Genomic DNA, 19,083 nt, shown 5'->3' with positions numbered 1-19,083 from the left:
TTCTGGATGCACTCTAACTGTTTCCGCAAAAGTTGTCAGATGTGCCAACAAAGGTCAATTATTCTGGCTCCTTCAGACCATAATCTTCTGTGTTGGTTGTGAATACTTGGTCTCTTTAGCAGCCATGCCATTTATAAAATAAAGTTCACCTTATTTAGACCACAGCAAAGCTGTGTGAGAGTTGCACTTGCGGAGCTGTGGAAATAAAAGATTTAGGCTGAGTTGTCTAAGTTGAGCTAGTTTGAGTTGAGCCAATATGAGTCATGCTGTTACCAAGCTAATTTTGAGCGCTATTGAGCTTCTTCTATGTATTTTTAAACATTATTTCAATAGAAAAGAGATAGCTATGAAGTTGAGTCTGATAAAATTTTCACAACTCATCCTATAATTTACCTGATTCTAAATTGATGTGTTAATCAAGTTTTGAGCGCTAATACATGCATTGAAAGTTTTGAGATATTTCCATCTAATCAAATACAGTGTCAATATCTTGAGAAGCAACTCGTGCTAAAAATTGCCTGAATAATCGTGTCATCTATGATGATTGGTGTCAGTTTAATATTTGAATAACCTGGATCTAAACTCCAAAATGTGAAACCTTATTGGGTATCATACAAAATTGTCAAGATGAGCTCAAAGCATTCACTAATGCTTTGTTATAAGACTGTTCTTTCTCTCCATCTCTCTCTCACTTGTGTTCCTCGTCTTCTTGACTGGTTCTTCACTGATCAGGAGGTTTGCATTTACTTCAAAATTATAGCTACATATGTTTGGTGAAAGAATGGCCGGAAAAATTGGAAAAGAGGCTGTAACCCTACTGCCCACAATTTGCACTTTTCAATAGTCCTAAATTTTTGAAAATTCATAATTCTTTTCATGCAATCTTGGTGACTATGGAAAGTTTACAATATGTATTCTAGCTGCATAGGTTTTATAGCCGAAAGTTGCCTAGAAAAATTGAAAAAGAGCTAGGAATCTACTGGTAGAAACAAATCTTCTTTTTTAGTTAGCCACAATATCTAAATGCTACGGCATTCAGTTGGAAATTAGTTGTGGGGACTTACTTCTGTTATTGCATATCTATCTCCTTCATCCTCTCTTCTCTTCTCCTCTTCTTTTTCTTAGGTTTCTCTAGTGCTGTCGACTAAACCCTAACAAGTAAACACATATATATCTACAGCATGCAAAACCTTTGTTTCCATATGTTTCCTTTAACCAGAAATACCCTTCCAAGCCCAAATTTCGTCCCTCACCGAAATTAAGTCCGTTCATAGCTAACCTAAATTTAATAATTATAGCATTTAGTTTAATAAGTTCAATCTTTAATTCCTAAATTTGTATATATTTATATGTGTGCTTATACATAAAAACATGCATTATAGCAAATATGCTTTAAGTTTTTAGAGTAATGGATTATAAATAAAAACAATTTTCTAGAAAGCCTTAACAGCTTTTTATTATTTTTGTTCACTATCATTTCTTAAATTTATACTATGCCATTTTAGACGATGACAGCTGTGACAATCGCTGAGAAGTATGAGCAGGCCTTATTCCGTATAGGAGTTTAAAAAAGTTATCAAAGTCTCTTACATCGGATACTGGGTGTGCTGAATTTCCAAGAACTTATTTATCACCTCTTTCTTTGAAAAGTCAGCTATCTTCCCACCGTCCATATGGTATGATGGGTGTTCATAACACCTACAATATTAAGAGATTGTCTACTCTTGCTCGTGTAGGAGGTGCAGGTTATAGGCAATTGGCAAGGTTCGATCACCAATCTAAACATTTTATGCAGGTCGTTGCCATCTATCATAAAACCCTGCTACCTGAGGATCTTTGGTTAGGCCACGGTTGTCTTTCTAATTCTTACTTAAGAAGCAAAATTATTTACTTATTGGGTAAGGAGATGGCCCCTCATGATTTGAAAATTTTACCTGATGATTGATTTAATCAGCCAGGTATGAAGGATTTTTTTGAATGGTCATGTTTAGGGGCTTGGGTGAAGCAGTGGCTTAAGTATATAAAATGGTATTGTTCTTTACCATTGTCTCCTTGTGTAACCATCCTGGATTTCTTTGATGTACCCGTGATCAACCATAACTGGAAGGTCACTAAGGCCAATCCAGATTTAATACCAGACGTTCCACCCATTAAATAAGATTTGGATTGATCTGGAAGGTCTATGATATTGTTGCCTTATTGGGTTCCGATTTCAAGGTACCTATCCTTTGAGCCATTGAAGAGTGATATTAATTATCCTTATTTAATGGGTAGAACATCTGGTACACAGTTCTTGGTGTGTTCCTTAGGTCTAGAGCAACCTAAGGCAGCAAGAAGGGTGGTCTTTCCTGGTTTAACAATCAAGGATTCTGCAACCCCTTTGTTGACCATCAAAATCTATAATAGAAATAGAATAAGGGGTTAAGTTACATATGTAAACATCAACTAGACTTTGGTGGTTCACAACCACCCACTTCTTTGAAACATCAAATCCAGTGTAGTATGAGTTCTACGTTAGTAAACAAAGAATTTGGTGATATCAGATCCTATGTCCAAAAGAGTAGCACCATTATCTGATCAGGCTAAAAAAAGATTGAAGGCCAAATGAGATATGAGAAAAGGTTTAAACGACAATAAGGGCACTTACTGAGGAGACAAGACCGGAGGGTGGAAATTCTCAGATTTCATCATTACTTTTACATGAAAACATGCTATATGTGTTTGCTGAGTAATCAAGTATAAATACAAACAATTTTCAAGAAAACAATAAGAGCTTTTATTCTTTTCATTCACTATTGTTTCCTAAGTATTGTTTTGATTTTTCATTACTTCGAATTTATTTATGTATAAATATTGGATTTAAGAAATAAAAACTAGAAATTATTTTTGTTTATCAAAGGAAGCCTAAATTTTTTCAGATGTCATAAAAATAATTCATTTGTTCCAAACATACTCTTAGAAAATTTTCTTTTTGTCATTCTTATTTTGATTTTTTCCCTTATTAATTATAATTAGGGTTTTAATAGGTGTCTATATACTAACCTAGTCAACATACACAATGTTGAATTGGATTCTACTCCTCGTCACTGTTTCCAGTCTTGTTCTTTCTAGCCTATTTATTCCATCTCTCTCCCTTGTATTTCTTCATCTTCTCTGAATCTCTCTATTATTCTTCTATCTCTCACCTAATTGTCTTTAATTTTATGTTATCTAGGGGATAAATTTTTATCAAATTCCTACTTATGTTCAAAATTGAAGTTGGTTTTGTTTATCTTACAAAGGCATAGGAAAAGATGCATTATTATTTAATTGTCTATGTTTGGTCATACGTCAGTATAAGTAGTTCTGATTTTGCAGCATCTTCTTCAATGGTGTCAGTGACATATTTGCCTTATCCTATTTGCTATTATTTGCCATACAGTTCTAGAAAGATGTGGGCTTCTCTAGGATTTTAATGCATGTATGGATACGGCCTGCCATTTCCTTGTTACTTTTAAGCTATTAATGATTTTAGTCTTATTTCCTTATCTAATGCAGGGAAAAATGAGTTGTCTGATGATTAATGACATTGATGCTGGCCTTGGTAGATTTGGTGAGCCACATTCAGATTCTGAAGTAAAATACTTAATTTGAATTGTTTATCCTAATATACTTCCCTGTGTCGACAAATATTCTTCAATTTTAAACTGAAGAAAGTTATAAAATGATAAAAGGTGTATTATACCACCATCCACTATCTTTTTTAGCAGGTTTCTACTTTTGTATCTCCTCATACACTGGATCATATGATCAAATTACCTCAGCAGCATTCTGAGAACATATAATTTGTTGTATTGTGTAGGAAATACTCAAATGACTGTGAACAATCAAATTGTAGTTGGGACACTGATGAATTTGTCAGATAATCCTACAAGAGTTAGTATTGGACAAGACTGGCGAGAAACTGATATTACAAATAGAATTCCTATTATTGTAACTGGAAATGATTTTTCAACTATTTATGCTCCACTGATTCGTGATGGGAGGATGGACAAGTTCTATTGGTAAGTGATGCTATTCAAGGATATTTTGTGTTTGTTTTCACTGGTTTGTCTCGTCATTCTTGGTCGTCTCTGGCTTGTCTCCTATAGGACATAACATGGCTGTGCTTTATCATGAATATTAGAGTAAAATGTTTTTCTTGTTAGGATAAGAGGTAAAAAAAAGGGAATTATTAGTTATTAAGGTTTGAAAGTACTTTTTTCTTTATAAGAAGGAATTTTGCAAAATAGTAGGGTTTTAAACAAATCCAGGGCAAATTAAGCATTCACAAGAGATGACCATTAACTGTCATTTATTTTCTATATCTCCCCTCCCCCCACCCCACCAAACCCAACCCACCCCTACAGATACGCACACACACAAGAAAAAAAAGTAGAAACAAGGATATTGGGAAGTTTATTGCCTCTATTGAGGGGAATGGGTTGAAATATGTGTATATGTATACATATATTTAATAGAAAAGGAAGTATTATTCAAGATAAGAATGGTATAGTTACAACAGCTGAAATTAAAAATATCCTTCAAGAGCGTCCTAAGAGAAAATTCAGAAACACAAAAAGTTTTACAACAGAATCCACAAAGTGTCAAAAATTATTGCCCCCAGTTTTGTGTATCACAGAAATAACAATATCTGAATATTACCACTATTTTGTGTTCCATTTCATTGCTAAGCTTCATATGAAACAAGGTTAAATTATTAACTTTGTCTATTTTTCCTTCTTTTGCATCCCCTTCTCTTTCCCTGCAGAGTTTTGGAATTTGGAGGCTTAGACACACGATATGCCACATGTAAAGAAAGAAACTAAGGAATGAAATTTTGGGACTTAGGCACAGGATATGTGACATGAAATAATTATCATATACCTGCCATTGCGTAGTGTCTATCTGTACTTTATCTTTCTAAAATTATGAACTAGTTTACCCTTCATTTCATTTATAAGCAGGAGATATCAGTTATTCTGTAAGCTCTATAATTTTTATCATTGAAACCTGTATGTGTTTCATATCATCTTCATTGGATTTATAAATATGAGATATCAGTTTCTATATATGTTTCATTTTTTAACTGAAAACTTTGTGTTTCATAATTGATATTTCTTTTTATTTCCATGTTGATTTAGCAGAAGTGGTGGAGCTTTAACATCCTAAGACTTATTCTTTTCTGAAACAGGCAGCCTACTCGTGACGAAATTGTGAATATTGTTCACAGAATGTATGAAAAAGATGGCATATCCAGGAAGGAGGTTGCAAGCCTTGTGGATGCGTTCCCTAATCAAGGTATCATTTTGTTCTTCATGTCTTTTGTGACTACCTATCGAATTTTTTGGATGCATTAAAGGAGAGCGGTAGTGAGTTTAGATGTTTTTTGGTATCTTACCTTGAATATGGTTTAAAAGGATAATTTCTATTTTCTTGCTGGATTGCAGCTTTGGATTTCTATGGAGCTCTTAGGTCCCGAACATACGATCGATCAATTTCTAAGGTATTAGTCCTTTTGTTGTTTGGAGATTCTAGTCTGCCTGTTAGGAACCTTTTATGCTCTTTGTTAAGGTTTCCAGTACTTAGCCTCTTATGGCATTGAAATTTGTCACATATAATCAGCACATATGTTAATCAAACTGGGACTTTCTAATTCCTTTTCTGTTTTCTGTTTTCCGTTACCAAATAAGCTAAATCATTTTTCTTCTAAGCCTTTTAAACTATATTTCCTACTCCTTTTCCATGATAGTGGGTAGATGACATTGGAGGAGCTGAAAATCTTGGCAGCAAACTTCTTAGATGGGGGAAGGACGAGAAACTTCCTGTATTTACCCCTCCAGAGGTACTTCAATGAATCATGATATTTTTTGTTAACCACCCATATAGTGTTAACCTCAAGTTGAATGTCTGCATCGCTTATCAACTATCAATTACTTCTCTGGTTCTGTTACATGAACGTGTAGGTTAGGAAAAAAAAACATCTCTTTACCTTGGAGTGATTTTGTTAGGCAGTTTTTGGGATTTCGTAGTATATGGAAGAAAGCTTATTTGTCCCTGTGCTAGGTTTATGTTGGGGTTATTCCAATCTGCCTGATGTGTCAGCATCCTCATACTCTTTGGCCCAACTTGTGGGTTGTATGGCATTTATGATTACTGTCATTGACTCATTGTTGAAAGGATATGATGCACGGAAATGTCCCTCTTACAGGACCTTACCACTTGTTTGATAGCAATTGGCACATCTAGGTCATCCATGAAATACCTAGAGATGGATCTTGTGAATTTGGCTCAGTTGTTAGTTCATATGCTTGGTTTTGCTGGGTAACTCGTGCTCTCCTTGAGTGAGTAGTTCACACTGTTTCTTGGTTTATTCTCCCCCTTGACCTAAGTGACCTATGGAAGTATGTTATAGAGATGGTAAGGGGACAATAGTGATGAAATAGACAATGGAACAGGATGAGATATAGAAGGATCCCAATGATTATCTTCCCTCAACTCCTCCCCTGAAGAGAAAGACGAGGGTAAAAAGATTGATTTTCAAGAAAAGTGGCATCATAGGACACAATTTTTTTCAAGTATGGGTTATAACATTTATAACCTTTATGAGTAGGAGAGTATCTAAAGACATTTAGTGGCTTTTGGGTCAAATTTTCCTCACGTAGGATTGGTATGATGCACAAACACAGAGCAACCAAAGACTTTTGGAGTCAGAGAACTGAATAATCTGACATGAGGAAAACATTTCTGGAGACAACTGATGGGCCTTAGAAAATTGAGTGTTTTTAACGGAAGCCCCCATTAATGAGGTAAGAGGTAGTTAACATCATCTCACCCCAGTATTGGTGAGGCACAAAGTTTTCAAACATAATTGAGCGGGCAACTTCCAATAGATGATGATTTTTTCTCTCTGCTACCATGTTTTGTTGAGTGATATAAGCACATGAACTTTGATGGACAACTCTATTATCAATGAGATAATTGCCCAGAATATGTATAAAGTATTTCGTCTTATGGAATTGTTGAACGACAGACCCGATATCATATTTTTCTTTTAGGAGGTAAACCCAGAGGCCCAAGTGTGGTCATCTATGAAGGTCATAAACTACTTTTTGCTTGTTAAATTAGTGACTCATGATGCCCGCAAATGTCCCTATGAACGAGATGAAATGGTTTTGACATTTTGTATTATGAACAGGTTATTATTTTCTTGTTTATTTAGCAAGAATACATGATTCACAAGAAAATGAAGAAAGATCTTTATAGATGAATAATTTTGGATACGACTATTTCATATATAGGAAACTATGAGGACTCCAATCATTTCATATATAGGAAACTAAGATGAATATGACGTTTGTGCCATAAGAGAACATCAGAGGTACTAGAGACAGAAAAGTAATAATAGGTGCTTTTGGAGTTAGAGAAGAACTAGTGAGGAAGTAGAGGCCATTTTTTTCCTTAGTATTGCCAATCATTTTCCCCGAAGGTAGATAATGAAAAACACAATGATTATGTAGAAGGGTTGTCATGCAATTATGATCCTTAATTTACTTACTAACAGAAAAAAAAAGGTTAACTTGTAAATTTGGAACATGAAGTACTGATTTTAAGTGCAGTTTCTAGAGAAACCATATCTCTTATCCCAACCACTATAGAGATACTCTCATAAGCCACAGATCAGCATATTTTTATAATTAGAGAAACAATTTTTTGTGATAAGAGAGATGATAAAATAATACTTAGTTGTACCATTATTGTCGTGAGTGTCACAGTTGAGTGGTCATTTGTTCTTTGTTGGCTGAGAAGGGTTCCTAAAATATCCATTTGTTCTGGAGTAAATGCAGCTGCACTTTGTTTCTTGGTCTCTGCAGCAGCTTCTCAGTTATATGGGCAAACGGATTGTTTTTCTTTGATTTCGTGGTTTCAAGTTTGGTGACTTCCCATGGATGTCCCCATAAGTTTCTTTTATAATGCTCACACCATAATTTATTCTCCTGTGACTTCTGAGCTTGGGAATTAGAGGAGTTTGAGCAGGTGGTGGCAAGCGCAGAACCTTGTGATAGTTTTTCGGGTCCTGTGTACAAGTTGCATTTAGGATCATTTTCTTCTTGCTTTCTTGTCATTTGACTTTCGAGAAGGCTTCTCAAAGTGATAGCAAGGGGTTGGTTCCAAGGATTCTCCCATTTACTTCATCAGATTCCTTGTTTAAACCTTAAAGGAAATCAAAGACACGGTCTTTCTCTAGTACCTGATTTTACAGTATCCCAACATCAGTACGCTTCCATGGAATTGAATAAAACAAATCCATCTCTTGCCGAAGTTCAACTAACTTGTTGTAGTACTATGTTATTGATTTCATTCTCTGCTTTGTATTTCGGAGGGTTGATTGAATGTCAAAGCATTTAGAAGAGTTTTCAAAATACGAATACATCTCCTGAGTTGCTTTCCAAATTTCGTGTGTTGTCTTGTAGAACAGATAGGTGTGCCCAATGTGCGGTTCCATGGAGTTGACTAAGGAGACCATAACAATGGAGTTTTTGGCTTCCCATGACCTTTAGTTGGCGTTATTCTTGGCTGGAGAAGTGATTTCATCGGTGAAACAACCCTTTTTTTCCTTTTCCTCAGGTGACTGACAACACAAACTAAAACCACTCACGGTATTTGACCCACCCATTTTGTGGTGGGTGATTTCATCGGTGAAACAACCCTTCTTTTCCTTTTCCTCAGATGACTAACAACAAAAACTAAAACAACTCGCGGTATTTGACCCACCCATTTTGTGGTGGGTGATTTTTTGTGAGTGATTCACATCTGTCGAAGAAAAGGGTATTATACTGCTGGGATTCCTTGAAAAAATATTGGATGATTCTTCCAAGAATGATGGTTGACTCGCACTAGACATCATTATGCTGGAGAAGAAGTGATTTCATCAGTGAAACAACCCTTTTTTTCCTTTTCCTCAGATGACTAACAACACAAACTAAAACCACTCATGGTATTTGACCCACCCATTTTGTGGTGGGTGATTTTTTGAGTGATTCACATCTGTTCAAGAAAAGGGTATTATACTGCTGGGATTCCTTGAAAAAATATTGGATGATTCTTCCGAGAATGATGGTTGACTCACACTAGACATCCTTATGGTGGAGAAGAAGAAAAAAAGGTTACATATTCAGGTTTCCTCGAGCTGGTAAGAAACTAGGCTCTGATACCATGAAATAATAGTGTTTGAATAAAATTTTCTGATCTGTATTTTTTATTTAGTGTGTACAATATATAAATACATTTATAGAGGAGAAAATCTAGGGAACATTTTTGGAGAAAATCTAATTAGATTAGTTTTAGTCAGCATAGAATCAAAGATCCTAATTGAAAAAGGAATCATGCTAGAATCATGAAATTTTGACCAAGATTCCCTTAAATTTGGAATCCTTATCACTTTCCAACATTAGTGTGGGTGATGGCAACTTTATCTTGTTTTAAGAGGACATTTGGATGGTTGACACATAATAGCCAGTCATTTTCCTTGCATTTATAATCTTTCATTATTCCATAATTGCCCGTATTCAATTTTGTTAATCAGTCGAATGGGCTTGTTTCTTGGAGTTTGCATCTCTTCAGGAACCTAATGATTGAGATGCTTTGGATATATTCTCCTTTCTTAACCTACTTAAGCCACAAAATATTTCCTCTTATGCAGACAATAGATTTTAGAGTCTAGACTATTCGGGGGTTTTGCACCTGGAATTTATTTTCCAGCCACTTATGTCCCCAGTAGTCAGGATCAACTTCTCAACAATAATTTTGGAGGGTAAAACTTCCCTTGAAAGTAAAGATTTTTGCTTCAACTATTGTGCTTAACAAACTTAAAACTAACGATTTATTGCAAGTTTGTAGGCCTGACGTGGCTCTTTCCTATGATGTTATCTATCATGTGATTTAGATAAGTGAATCCTATGGCCACCTTTTTCTCCATTGAGATGGGAGCTTTAAACAACTCTTTTTGATACTTTGGTTCAGTATGACCTTTCCCTCCGTCACTTTTAAGAGTTTCTTGTATACTCGATAGAAGGGAATGGAGTAGAAAAGAAAGTAAGAACCCTTTAGAGATGTACAACTTTTGCAAGGTTTTGGGTTTTGTGGCTGAGCAAAATGACAGAATATCTTTGGGACAGATTGATCTTCTTGGTCTTTATTGACTAAGGCTCTTGGTTGTTTTAAAAAGAGACATATATATTTTGTAACAAAGGAAGTGGAATACTATTTTATTCTTATCTTTTTCGTTTCGCCTCTGTTTTTGTACGGCGGTTTTTTTGAGGACGTCTTATCCTTTATTCTTGTAGTTTATTTCTCTTCTATATTTAAATACTTTCGTATATTAAAAAAATGATTAGGAAAATGTGAAAATCTCATCCAAAATTATCAAAATCGACATCCTAGAGAATTCAAGTTGAATGGATGCGTTATATTTCACTGGTAATTCTGTCTCAATTATACATATAATTCCAATATAGTCAATTTATATGTCTTCCTAAGTATTTATCCTTCCTAATCTAAGTTCGGAATTCCATCCCTTCTAAGTAAACTAAGGCTTTGTCTGGAGCAAATCTAAATATTTAGTTAGAATTTATTAACAAAAATCAACACCTATTCAACTAGAAGATGATCTAAATTCTATTAGAAGATGAAATTTGATCTCATGTAGAATTTCAAGTGGTATTAGAAGAATGCATCTCAAATTTCATTATAGTTGATTGGATTTGGAATAGATTGTTTTAATTTCACGCAATTCTATATGAGGTAAACTTTTATTATCTTCAAGAGGATTTTGCTTATCTTTCAGTTGAACTAACTATAAACTCGCAAATAAATTTTTTTAAAAAAATTGTTTTGTTCTGTACATAATCTAAATGTGGAATTCTAAATGAGTTCCGTAAGTTCTAAATATATCATAAGGTGGAAACACTTCATTAATATTCTCATTGCATTATATTATCCCTTCGGTTGAAGGTTTATAGATCCAGAACAAAAATAGTAGTGCAGATTCTGTTTAAAACTGTGATTAATATGGTAGATTTTTGGAGGATTTTCTTCACTTCTAATCTGTGCATAAGATGTTGATCTGGACAATCTATTAACTGTGCAAATGTTGACCACTCTGTTCTATATAATTTGTTGAACAGCAAACAATGGAGGCTTTACTTGAATCAGGGTTTTCCTTAAAAAGAGAGCAGCAACTGATAACGGAGACTAAACTCTCCAAAGAATACATGAAAAACATTGATGATTAGTGGTGCCAAGGCTAACCTGGTCTAGTTAAACTTCATCTCATGTAATTTCTCCAAAATTTGGAAGGCTTTCATTTTATTTTACTTCCATTTATTTTAAACATATACAGATCTCATGTAAATTTTGTTCATAATTTTTAAGAATAAAACTCTTGATATCACCAAGGTGTTAGCAATTTAGCATCGGTTAGTAGTTGAATAAAACAATGTAAAATATATAAGTAAAGCATTTAAACATATTGGAACTTGAAATTTTATTTAGATCTTTGATTACATTAAACTCCTAATTTGAATTTATCCTTATTAAACTCTTAGAATGTTTGCTATATGTTTTCATGCTAACTAGATTCAAACAATCATGAATTATATTAAATTTAATTAGGCTTTATTGATTACAAACCTTGAACAATGCTTAAATTTATTCAAGATGCAAATTCGCCAAAAAAATATACTCCCTAGTCTTCCTTTGGCTCGTAGATTGAGAGAAAATGATGAGAAACGTGTTTTGAAGTCATTGGTTGGGAGGAAATCTCTCGAGTTCACAGTTAAGATGGTTTTCTCCTTAGAGGAAGAAATCTTAAGGTTAGGTAATAAAATGTGAGTTTTACAATTTTTCTAAGAAACTATTTCTTAAAAAACACTAATCTTGAGAGTGGTTTGTGAATGTTCTTTATACACCAATTGATTATTAACTTTAGGCATACTCATTCATATGTGTTCATTTGAGAGTTAGAATATAATTAAAATAATTCTTTAAATTAAAATAATCAGATTTTGTTTGATGATGCTTCAAGAAGTTCTAATTGAAGAAAAGTGGTAAACAACTCTAGATGATAACAGAATATAAACACAAAGATGAAAATGATATGTGTTTGTGTTTGAAGTTAGGTAACTAGAATGCAATTAGCTACTTAGTGATGTAATTGAATAAGAGTACGATGAAATAAGCTACGAGTGTAAAGAAAAACAATATGGATATGATGCTGATATATTTTTTGTTTTTATTTTATGATGCGTATGAACGGATGCAAGGATAATAGAATCATGTGAAGAACATAAAATATATATAATGCTTGAGATGTATCTAGTTCCTAAGCTCTGATATTAACTAATGAGGACATTAGAATCAACAATACAATCCAAACATACACATATAATTAGCATAGAAATTTAACGTCGTAAATAAATCTTTATAGAAACTTAACGTCGTAAATACATTTTTTTTACTTAACTCACAATCATTCTGTGATTGAAATTAAGATAATAGAGATAAATAAATTGATTAAAATGTCACAAAAAATATCTTAATAAGTTAAAATTCATTCAAGAAAAGAAATTGATGAAAACGGTACAAGTTATCTTAATAAATCGACAATAATTCTCTACGCAACAAGAAGGTTGGAGAATCTCACAAGTAACAAATTTTATTAACCAACTTTTGAATTGAATTGTATGATTTCAACCGAGTACATGAGGCTTATTTATAGATGTAAGCTATGAGTTCCCTTAAAGGAAAAGAACTCTTAAACAATTAAGGACTCCTAACTACAATGCTTATTTAGGACTCTTGAAGGACCATAAACTACATATGTGATGGGGACAAAGCCCCAGATTCGGATGGTTTCAACATCAAGTTTCTTCAATTTTTTTGGGATATCATCAAATGTGATATATTAGAGTTATTAAATGATTTCCACAGCCACAAAACCTTTGTAAAATTACTTAGCTCCACTTTTCTTGTTATGATCCCCAAAAAAGCTCAGCCAAAGAATTACAATGATTTTCGTCTTATAAGTCTTGTTGGGTGTATTTACAAATTGTTATCCAAAGTATTAGCAAAACGATTGTCAAATGTATTAAAAAACATCATTGGAAACTATCAACACACATTCGTTCCTGGAAGACAGATTGCTGATGTCATTTTAATTGCTAATGAAACAATTGACGAAGCCATTAGACACAACAAGGAAGGAATTCTGTGTAAACTTGACATGGAAAAGGCATTTGATCACGTTAACTGGAATTTCTTGGATTATGTGCTTTTGAGACTTGGTTTTGGATCCAAATGGAGAAGCTGGATAAAAACATATGTTTCCACTACTAGTTTTGCTGTGATCATCAACGCCAGGCCCTCCACTTTTTTTAATGCCTCTAGAATCCTACGACAAAGGGATCCCCTTTCTCCACTCTTATTCATTATTGTGATGAAGGCACTGAATCAACTTATTGAGAAAGCAAAATTACCAAACTTGATTAAAGGGATTACTACAAGTAACAGAGATCACAAAATAAAATTTTTTCATCTTTTTTTCGCTGATGATACATTGATTTTCTATCAACCGGATTTCAGCTTCCTCATCTTTCTAAAATGTTTTCTACTATGCTTTCAAGCTATCTCTGATTTAAATGTAAATCTCTAAAAATATGAGATGGTTTTGTTGGGAAACAGCTCCATAAATGAAGACTTTAGTGTGGTTTTTGGGCTCCAAGTAGACATAGTTACTTATCAGTACCTTGGCGTTCCTCTTGGCACCAAGCACAATGACAGTAATTGCTGGGAATCTATGATCGATTTGTTCAATAATAGATTATCTACTTGAAATAAAAATTTCTATAAAAAGGAGGTAGATTGACCTTGATTAAAAGCACATTCTCCAATCTCCCGATTACTTTTTATCGGTGCTTAAGATACTAAATAAAGTGGCAAAAAAACTATAATAGATCTAATGTAACTTTCTTTGGGGTGATAGTGAAAATTGCAAGAAATACCACTTAATGAATTAGTTGGAGATAAAAAAAAACCCTTAAAAAAAGGGGGCTTGGGACTAAGATCAATTGTCAAACTAAACAAAACACTTCTTGGTAAAATGACAGTCTCTGGAAAATGATGATGGATTCAAAATGTTATAATGACAATCCACAAAATCTCTCTTATATTAAAAACAACAACTATAGTTACAATTTATGGAAGAATATTATTACACTAAATAATGTGATATTTCAATGCTCAAAATGGAGTATTGGTAATGGGTTCTGTTTCTGGGAAGATTTTTGGTGCGGTTCAGAAAAATTAAAAGACAAATATCCTCTTATCTACGGGATTGCTAGATACAAAGCTGCCACAGTAAATGATATTGTTGGTTCAGTCATTCCTGCCTCCTGGAATGTCTCAGTGATGAGGAACCTTCAAGGTTAGGAACTAGAAAATTATCAATTCTTACTTCACTTATTGGCAAACACACAACTGCAAAATCAAAATAATAAAACTGTATTGAAAATTTAAAAAGAATGACCTCTTCAGTGTTAGCTCTCTCTACTCTTTTCTGGCCAATCATAACTCTAGTGAAAAATCATTTCCCTTCAAAAATCATTTGGAAATCGGGGCCCCCATCCAAGATAGATCTTTTGAATCTTATAATCATCTACTCTTGAAATGTCAAACATCTCACAAACTCTGGAGTATGATACTCGAACTTGTGAGGATCTCTTGGGTAATGGCAAATTCTATTTATTCCAAACTTCTGGCATGGGAAAGTCTGAGTAGTAACAAAACGTTTAAATTAATCTCTCTTACCATTTTCTGGGTTATTTGGAAAGAGAGAAACAACAGGGCTTTTGAGGGGCTTGAACAAGATTTTAATAGCATCAAAGATAAATAGTTTTATTGTTTTGACTTTATTATTTTAGGGCATAATCTAAAAGGTTTTGAAGATTTAGGTTCTATTATAGATATGCTAATTGATATGTAAATTTTTTGTAAATGGGTAGTGCTCCATTAGCACCTCACATTAATACATCTTCTCTTTTTTTATTTCAAAAATAAGAATGCACTCGTTACTCTTGAATAAAAAAATATGAAATGCATGAACTCATTAAGGATGTAGTTGAATATCTATTGGAGTAGAATGCTCGGTAATGACATCTATCTTGAGAAGATTTTCTCACCTTTGAAGATGAATTAAGATCCAACCATGACTTCGTGTGATAAGAACTCTTATCCTTGATTTATTTGAAGTTGAAATTTGTCCAAGATAAGAGGTATATGGTTCTTTGAATAAGATTTGTTCGGTTGCTCAAGATTTTGAGGACTCTTATTTTGATAAAAATCCTTATTTTCACATGTATAATATGCCTTACAAGAGATGAATGTTTAGCTATGACTCTTCCAAAAAGAGTGATTGTCTTCCTATACTTATAGACGATGCAACACTCTAGAGTCCGACAACTTAAGGACTCTTGTAGCTTCGAGTTTGAGTTGTATAGGACTTGGTTTAGTGTTCAAGATTTGTAGGACTCCTTATGAAAGATTAGCTTGTGTTCGACCACCAATGATAGGATAATGATTTTTTATCCTTTTTAAGTTTGGAAAACCAGCCATATCTCCCATGAGTAAAGATTCTTGTTGGGTGGTTTTCATTAAGAATAAGAACTCTTTTATGGATGAGTTGGTTGAAAATCCCATGAATTGTCAGAGAATGCTTGGCGGAGACTCCCTTTTACTTAATGGACCTAGCCTCCACCTTTCAAGACCTCCCAAGTTTGGCTCAAAACTTTATTCTTTATGGATTTACCTTTTGGCATAAGCTTGAAGGTCTTTCTTGAGTTTCTTGTCCCATGATATTGTACTTTGTCCACTTGACACAGTGATAATCCATTCATAAAGCACAAGTGCACCTTGAATTGGATCTATTTTAGGCTTCCCTTCAAGTGGATAGGCTTCCTTGTGGATTATGTCTTAATCTCCTCTCATATGGCCTTGATCCCCTAAATAACATGACCTTTCATGCCTTGATTCCTTATGTGGCCTTGAGCTTAGAAGCTCATGTAGCAATGATTCTCTTTGTGATCGTGAGTTTTCATGTATCATTGATCTCCATTGTAGTCTATTATGATTTGTGCCACCTTGATTTATATTAGTAATTTTTTATATAAATTAAGTATTTTGTAAAAATATTAAAACCAATAAATATTTTTCAATAAATTTGAAGTAGTAAATAAATTTAAATTAAATATATATTTTTTAATTTAATAGCAGAAACTATTACTGATCGTTAATTTACTTTTCAATCTAATATTTGACTTATCAATGATTATAATTAAATTTCTTACTTTCATTTTTTTAATAAGATATTTATATAAATTATTGTTAAACTAAATAAACTTTTTAACATGTTATTACCATGTGATAATTATGACATTAGAACAAGTCACAATATTTTAATTACGGGAATTTAATTTACAAGAAGTTGAATATATATATATATATTTACAGTGGATTTTCACATTCTAGCTTGAGAGACAGAGCATAACTGGAAGCTTTTGTCTTCAACAAATAAGATTTGAATGTTTTTAAATTGAACAAAATCTTAAATTGAATATTTTAACTGATAGGTTAATTAAAAGATTAATATAGAAATTAAAAAAAATTAAAACACGTAACAATTTACAAATAGTCCAAATATCAGAAACTAGTTTGACAATTAAACCTATGCTAAACCATCCTGAGAAAAAACCCTAGCCAGTAGCCACCCTTGCCATTCTATATAAACAAATACTCAACTTTTTCTTCTTTTTGCATCCATCTTTGCAGAATTCTCCTTCCCTTGAACCCCCAAAAACCCTAAAAATGGCGACTCAAGGTCCGGTTGAGTCTGTACAGTGCTTCGGCCGGAAGAAAACAGCGGTGGCGGTCACTCACTGCAAGCGTGGCCGCGGACTGATCAAGATTAACGGCTGCCCAATCGAGCTGGTGGAGCCAGAGATCCTGCGTTTTAAGGCATACGAGCCAATCCTTCTCCTTGGACGTCACCGTTTCGCCGGTGTCGACATGCGGATCCGAGTCAAGGGTGGTGGGCACACCTCCCAGATCTATGCGATCCGACAGAGCATCGCCAAGGCCTTAGTGGCTTTCTACCAGAAGTTCGTTGATGAGCAGCAAAAGAAGGAGATTAAGGACATTCTGGTGAGTTACGATAGGACCCTTCTCGTTGCTGACCCCAGGAGGTGCGAGCCCAAGAAGTTCGGTGGTCGCGGTGCTCGTGCCAGATTCCAGAAGAGTTACCGTTGAGGTTTCTGGTTTTTCTATTCTGTGGTTTTTTGTTTTGTTTACAGCTTTTAGATATGAGATATCTAGTTTTGAAGCTTGGACGTTGATGGGTTTTGAAGATTTTGATTATTGGTACGCTGCTGTTATGTCATTAGTTTGTTCTCTTCTCTGGTTCTGTTATGTCGAGATAATATAGTTTAAATTTGAAATTCTAATATAGTTGGATCATAGTGCATGCTACAGATGGGGCGTCTCTCAGTTACACTTTATGTTTGCTTGGTTATGGAATTAGCACTTTTTTCTGCAATTAATTTGTTCAAAATTAGCCCTAATATTGTTTTCTACTTTCTCTGTTATTGCAGTTGGGTATTTTGGTTTGGCGATTACTGCCTCTTGACTTTTGTGCTTGATTGTTCTGTCGTTTAGAATTATGTCTTTGAATTTAGATTGTGTTTATTGTTCGCATAAAAAAGTTTTGTTATAACAATAGCTAGTTGGTCTTTGGCATAAATACAGTTCGTCTGCTTTGGGTTTTCTTTTCGTCGATTTGGATGATATTTGATTGATCAAAGAGTTTTGTTCCCAAGATAAGAAATCAATTGTAGTATGTGTCATTTGGTTCTTTGAGAATTTCCTGCTTAATCCAAGTTGACTATTCTATAAACAAGTAGTTAATGTAGCTAGAAGTAGGATGAATGATGTTGAACGAAGAGAAAGATGCAATGACGATCCAACTAAATGATCTTTTCCTATCAATTCAATTTCAATTTTTTCTTAGAATTTTTATGAATTGGTACCATCTTCATGTAGGTAAAAGAATGGGGTAAATGAAGTAGCAAACTCATAACTGACATTGATCCTTTCTCGTGTTAGAAAAATCAAACTGCCTACATGTGCTTTGGCACTGCAAAGTGTTATTTTTAGCACAAAACTACATAGTCTTGCAGGAGAAAGATGAAAAGCACACCTGGTAATTTACAATGATAGGTTAGACTTGAATTTAGAACCTTAGAAGTTTGAAGCCAACAATATATACCCCTTCTGGGTATCTCAAGTTGAATAAAAAATTGATTACGTCCATGCCATTTGTTTGGTTTTTGTTTTAAACCTTGTGTGATTCAACTTGAATCACTTTTTGCTCAATTATCATCAAATTTTCAAATGAAAATGCTTATATCCACTACTTGGTTATCAAAAACCATGATTAACTAAATCTGAAAAGTTTGTGACCAAATGATTCTGTTCTTCTGTTTGGAAAAGTCTCTTGCACCTCCTATTCCCCTCTTGAGCACTTTGACTCTTCAATTTTTAGTTATTTTTTTTATTAACTTATTTTATCTGCATTATCGATATTTTGTTCCAAAGCCATTGTATAAAACTAAACTACTGAGTCCTATTCTATTTAGTAACTAAACGAATGAATTTAGGTTTTAGTTTGTGTTTTATTCTTCATTTTGACGGTAACAATAATCAAATGCATTCAAAATAAAATAGATCTACATACCCAAATATCTATATGCTTTGCAATTGTAGAAGATTCAAAGGTAGTTTAACAGAATGTATAATCATTAGTTTATCAAGCACTTTATCTTTCTTGTTCCTTCTGTCACCTTCACCATTACTATCACAACCAGAAATGATAATCATGGTTGATTCTAGAAAATAAAGTGAAAAGAGATGGTTATATGGTGTCTGTTCTTCAATTTATATATTAAGGCTTGCAAGACG

General features: G+C 33.7%; 1 protein-coding gene across 5 annotated transcripts in view; it reads left to right on the top strand.

Moving 5' to 3' along the window:
• Positions 1 to 17,597, top strand: part of LOC110817833 (ribulose bisphosphate carboxylase/oxygenase activase, chloroplastic-like) — a 36,098-nt gene extending 18,501 nt beyond the window's left edge. For all 5 annotated transcript variants that reach the window (XM_088220613.1, XM_088220616.1, XM_088220614.1 and 2 more), the window contains 6 exons: positions 3,538 to 3,592; positions 3,842 to 4,043; positions 5,213 to 5,319; positions 5,469 to 5,524; positions 5,771 to 5,863; positions 16,900 to 17,597. In XM_088220613.1, the coding sequence (XP_088076739.1) occupies positions 3,538 to 3,592; positions 3,842 to 4,043; positions 5,213 to 5,319; positions 5,469 to 5,524; positions 5,771 to 5,863; positions 16,900 to 17,376 (990 nt within the window). In that variant the 3' untranslated portion in view covers positions 17,377 to 17,597. The remainder of the gene's footprint in view (positions 1 to 3,537; positions 3,593 to 3,841; positions 4,044 to 5,212; positions 5,320 to 5,468; positions 5,525 to 5,770; positions 5,864 to 16,899) is intronic.
• Positions 17,598 to 19,083: the final 1,486 nt, after the last annotated feature.

This window comes from Carica papaya, chromosome 5, assembly GCF_054855325.1.
Source record: "Carica papaya isolate Zhongbai chromosome 5, ASM5485532v1, whole genome shotgun sequence".
Taxonomy (NCBI): domain Eukaryota; kingdom Viridiplantae; phylum Streptophyta; class Magnoliopsida; order Brassicales; family Caricaceae; genus Carica; species Carica papaya.
The sequence above is the reverse complement of the archived record's forward strand: the minus strand, read 5'-3'. Positions and strand labels throughout refer to the sequence as shown.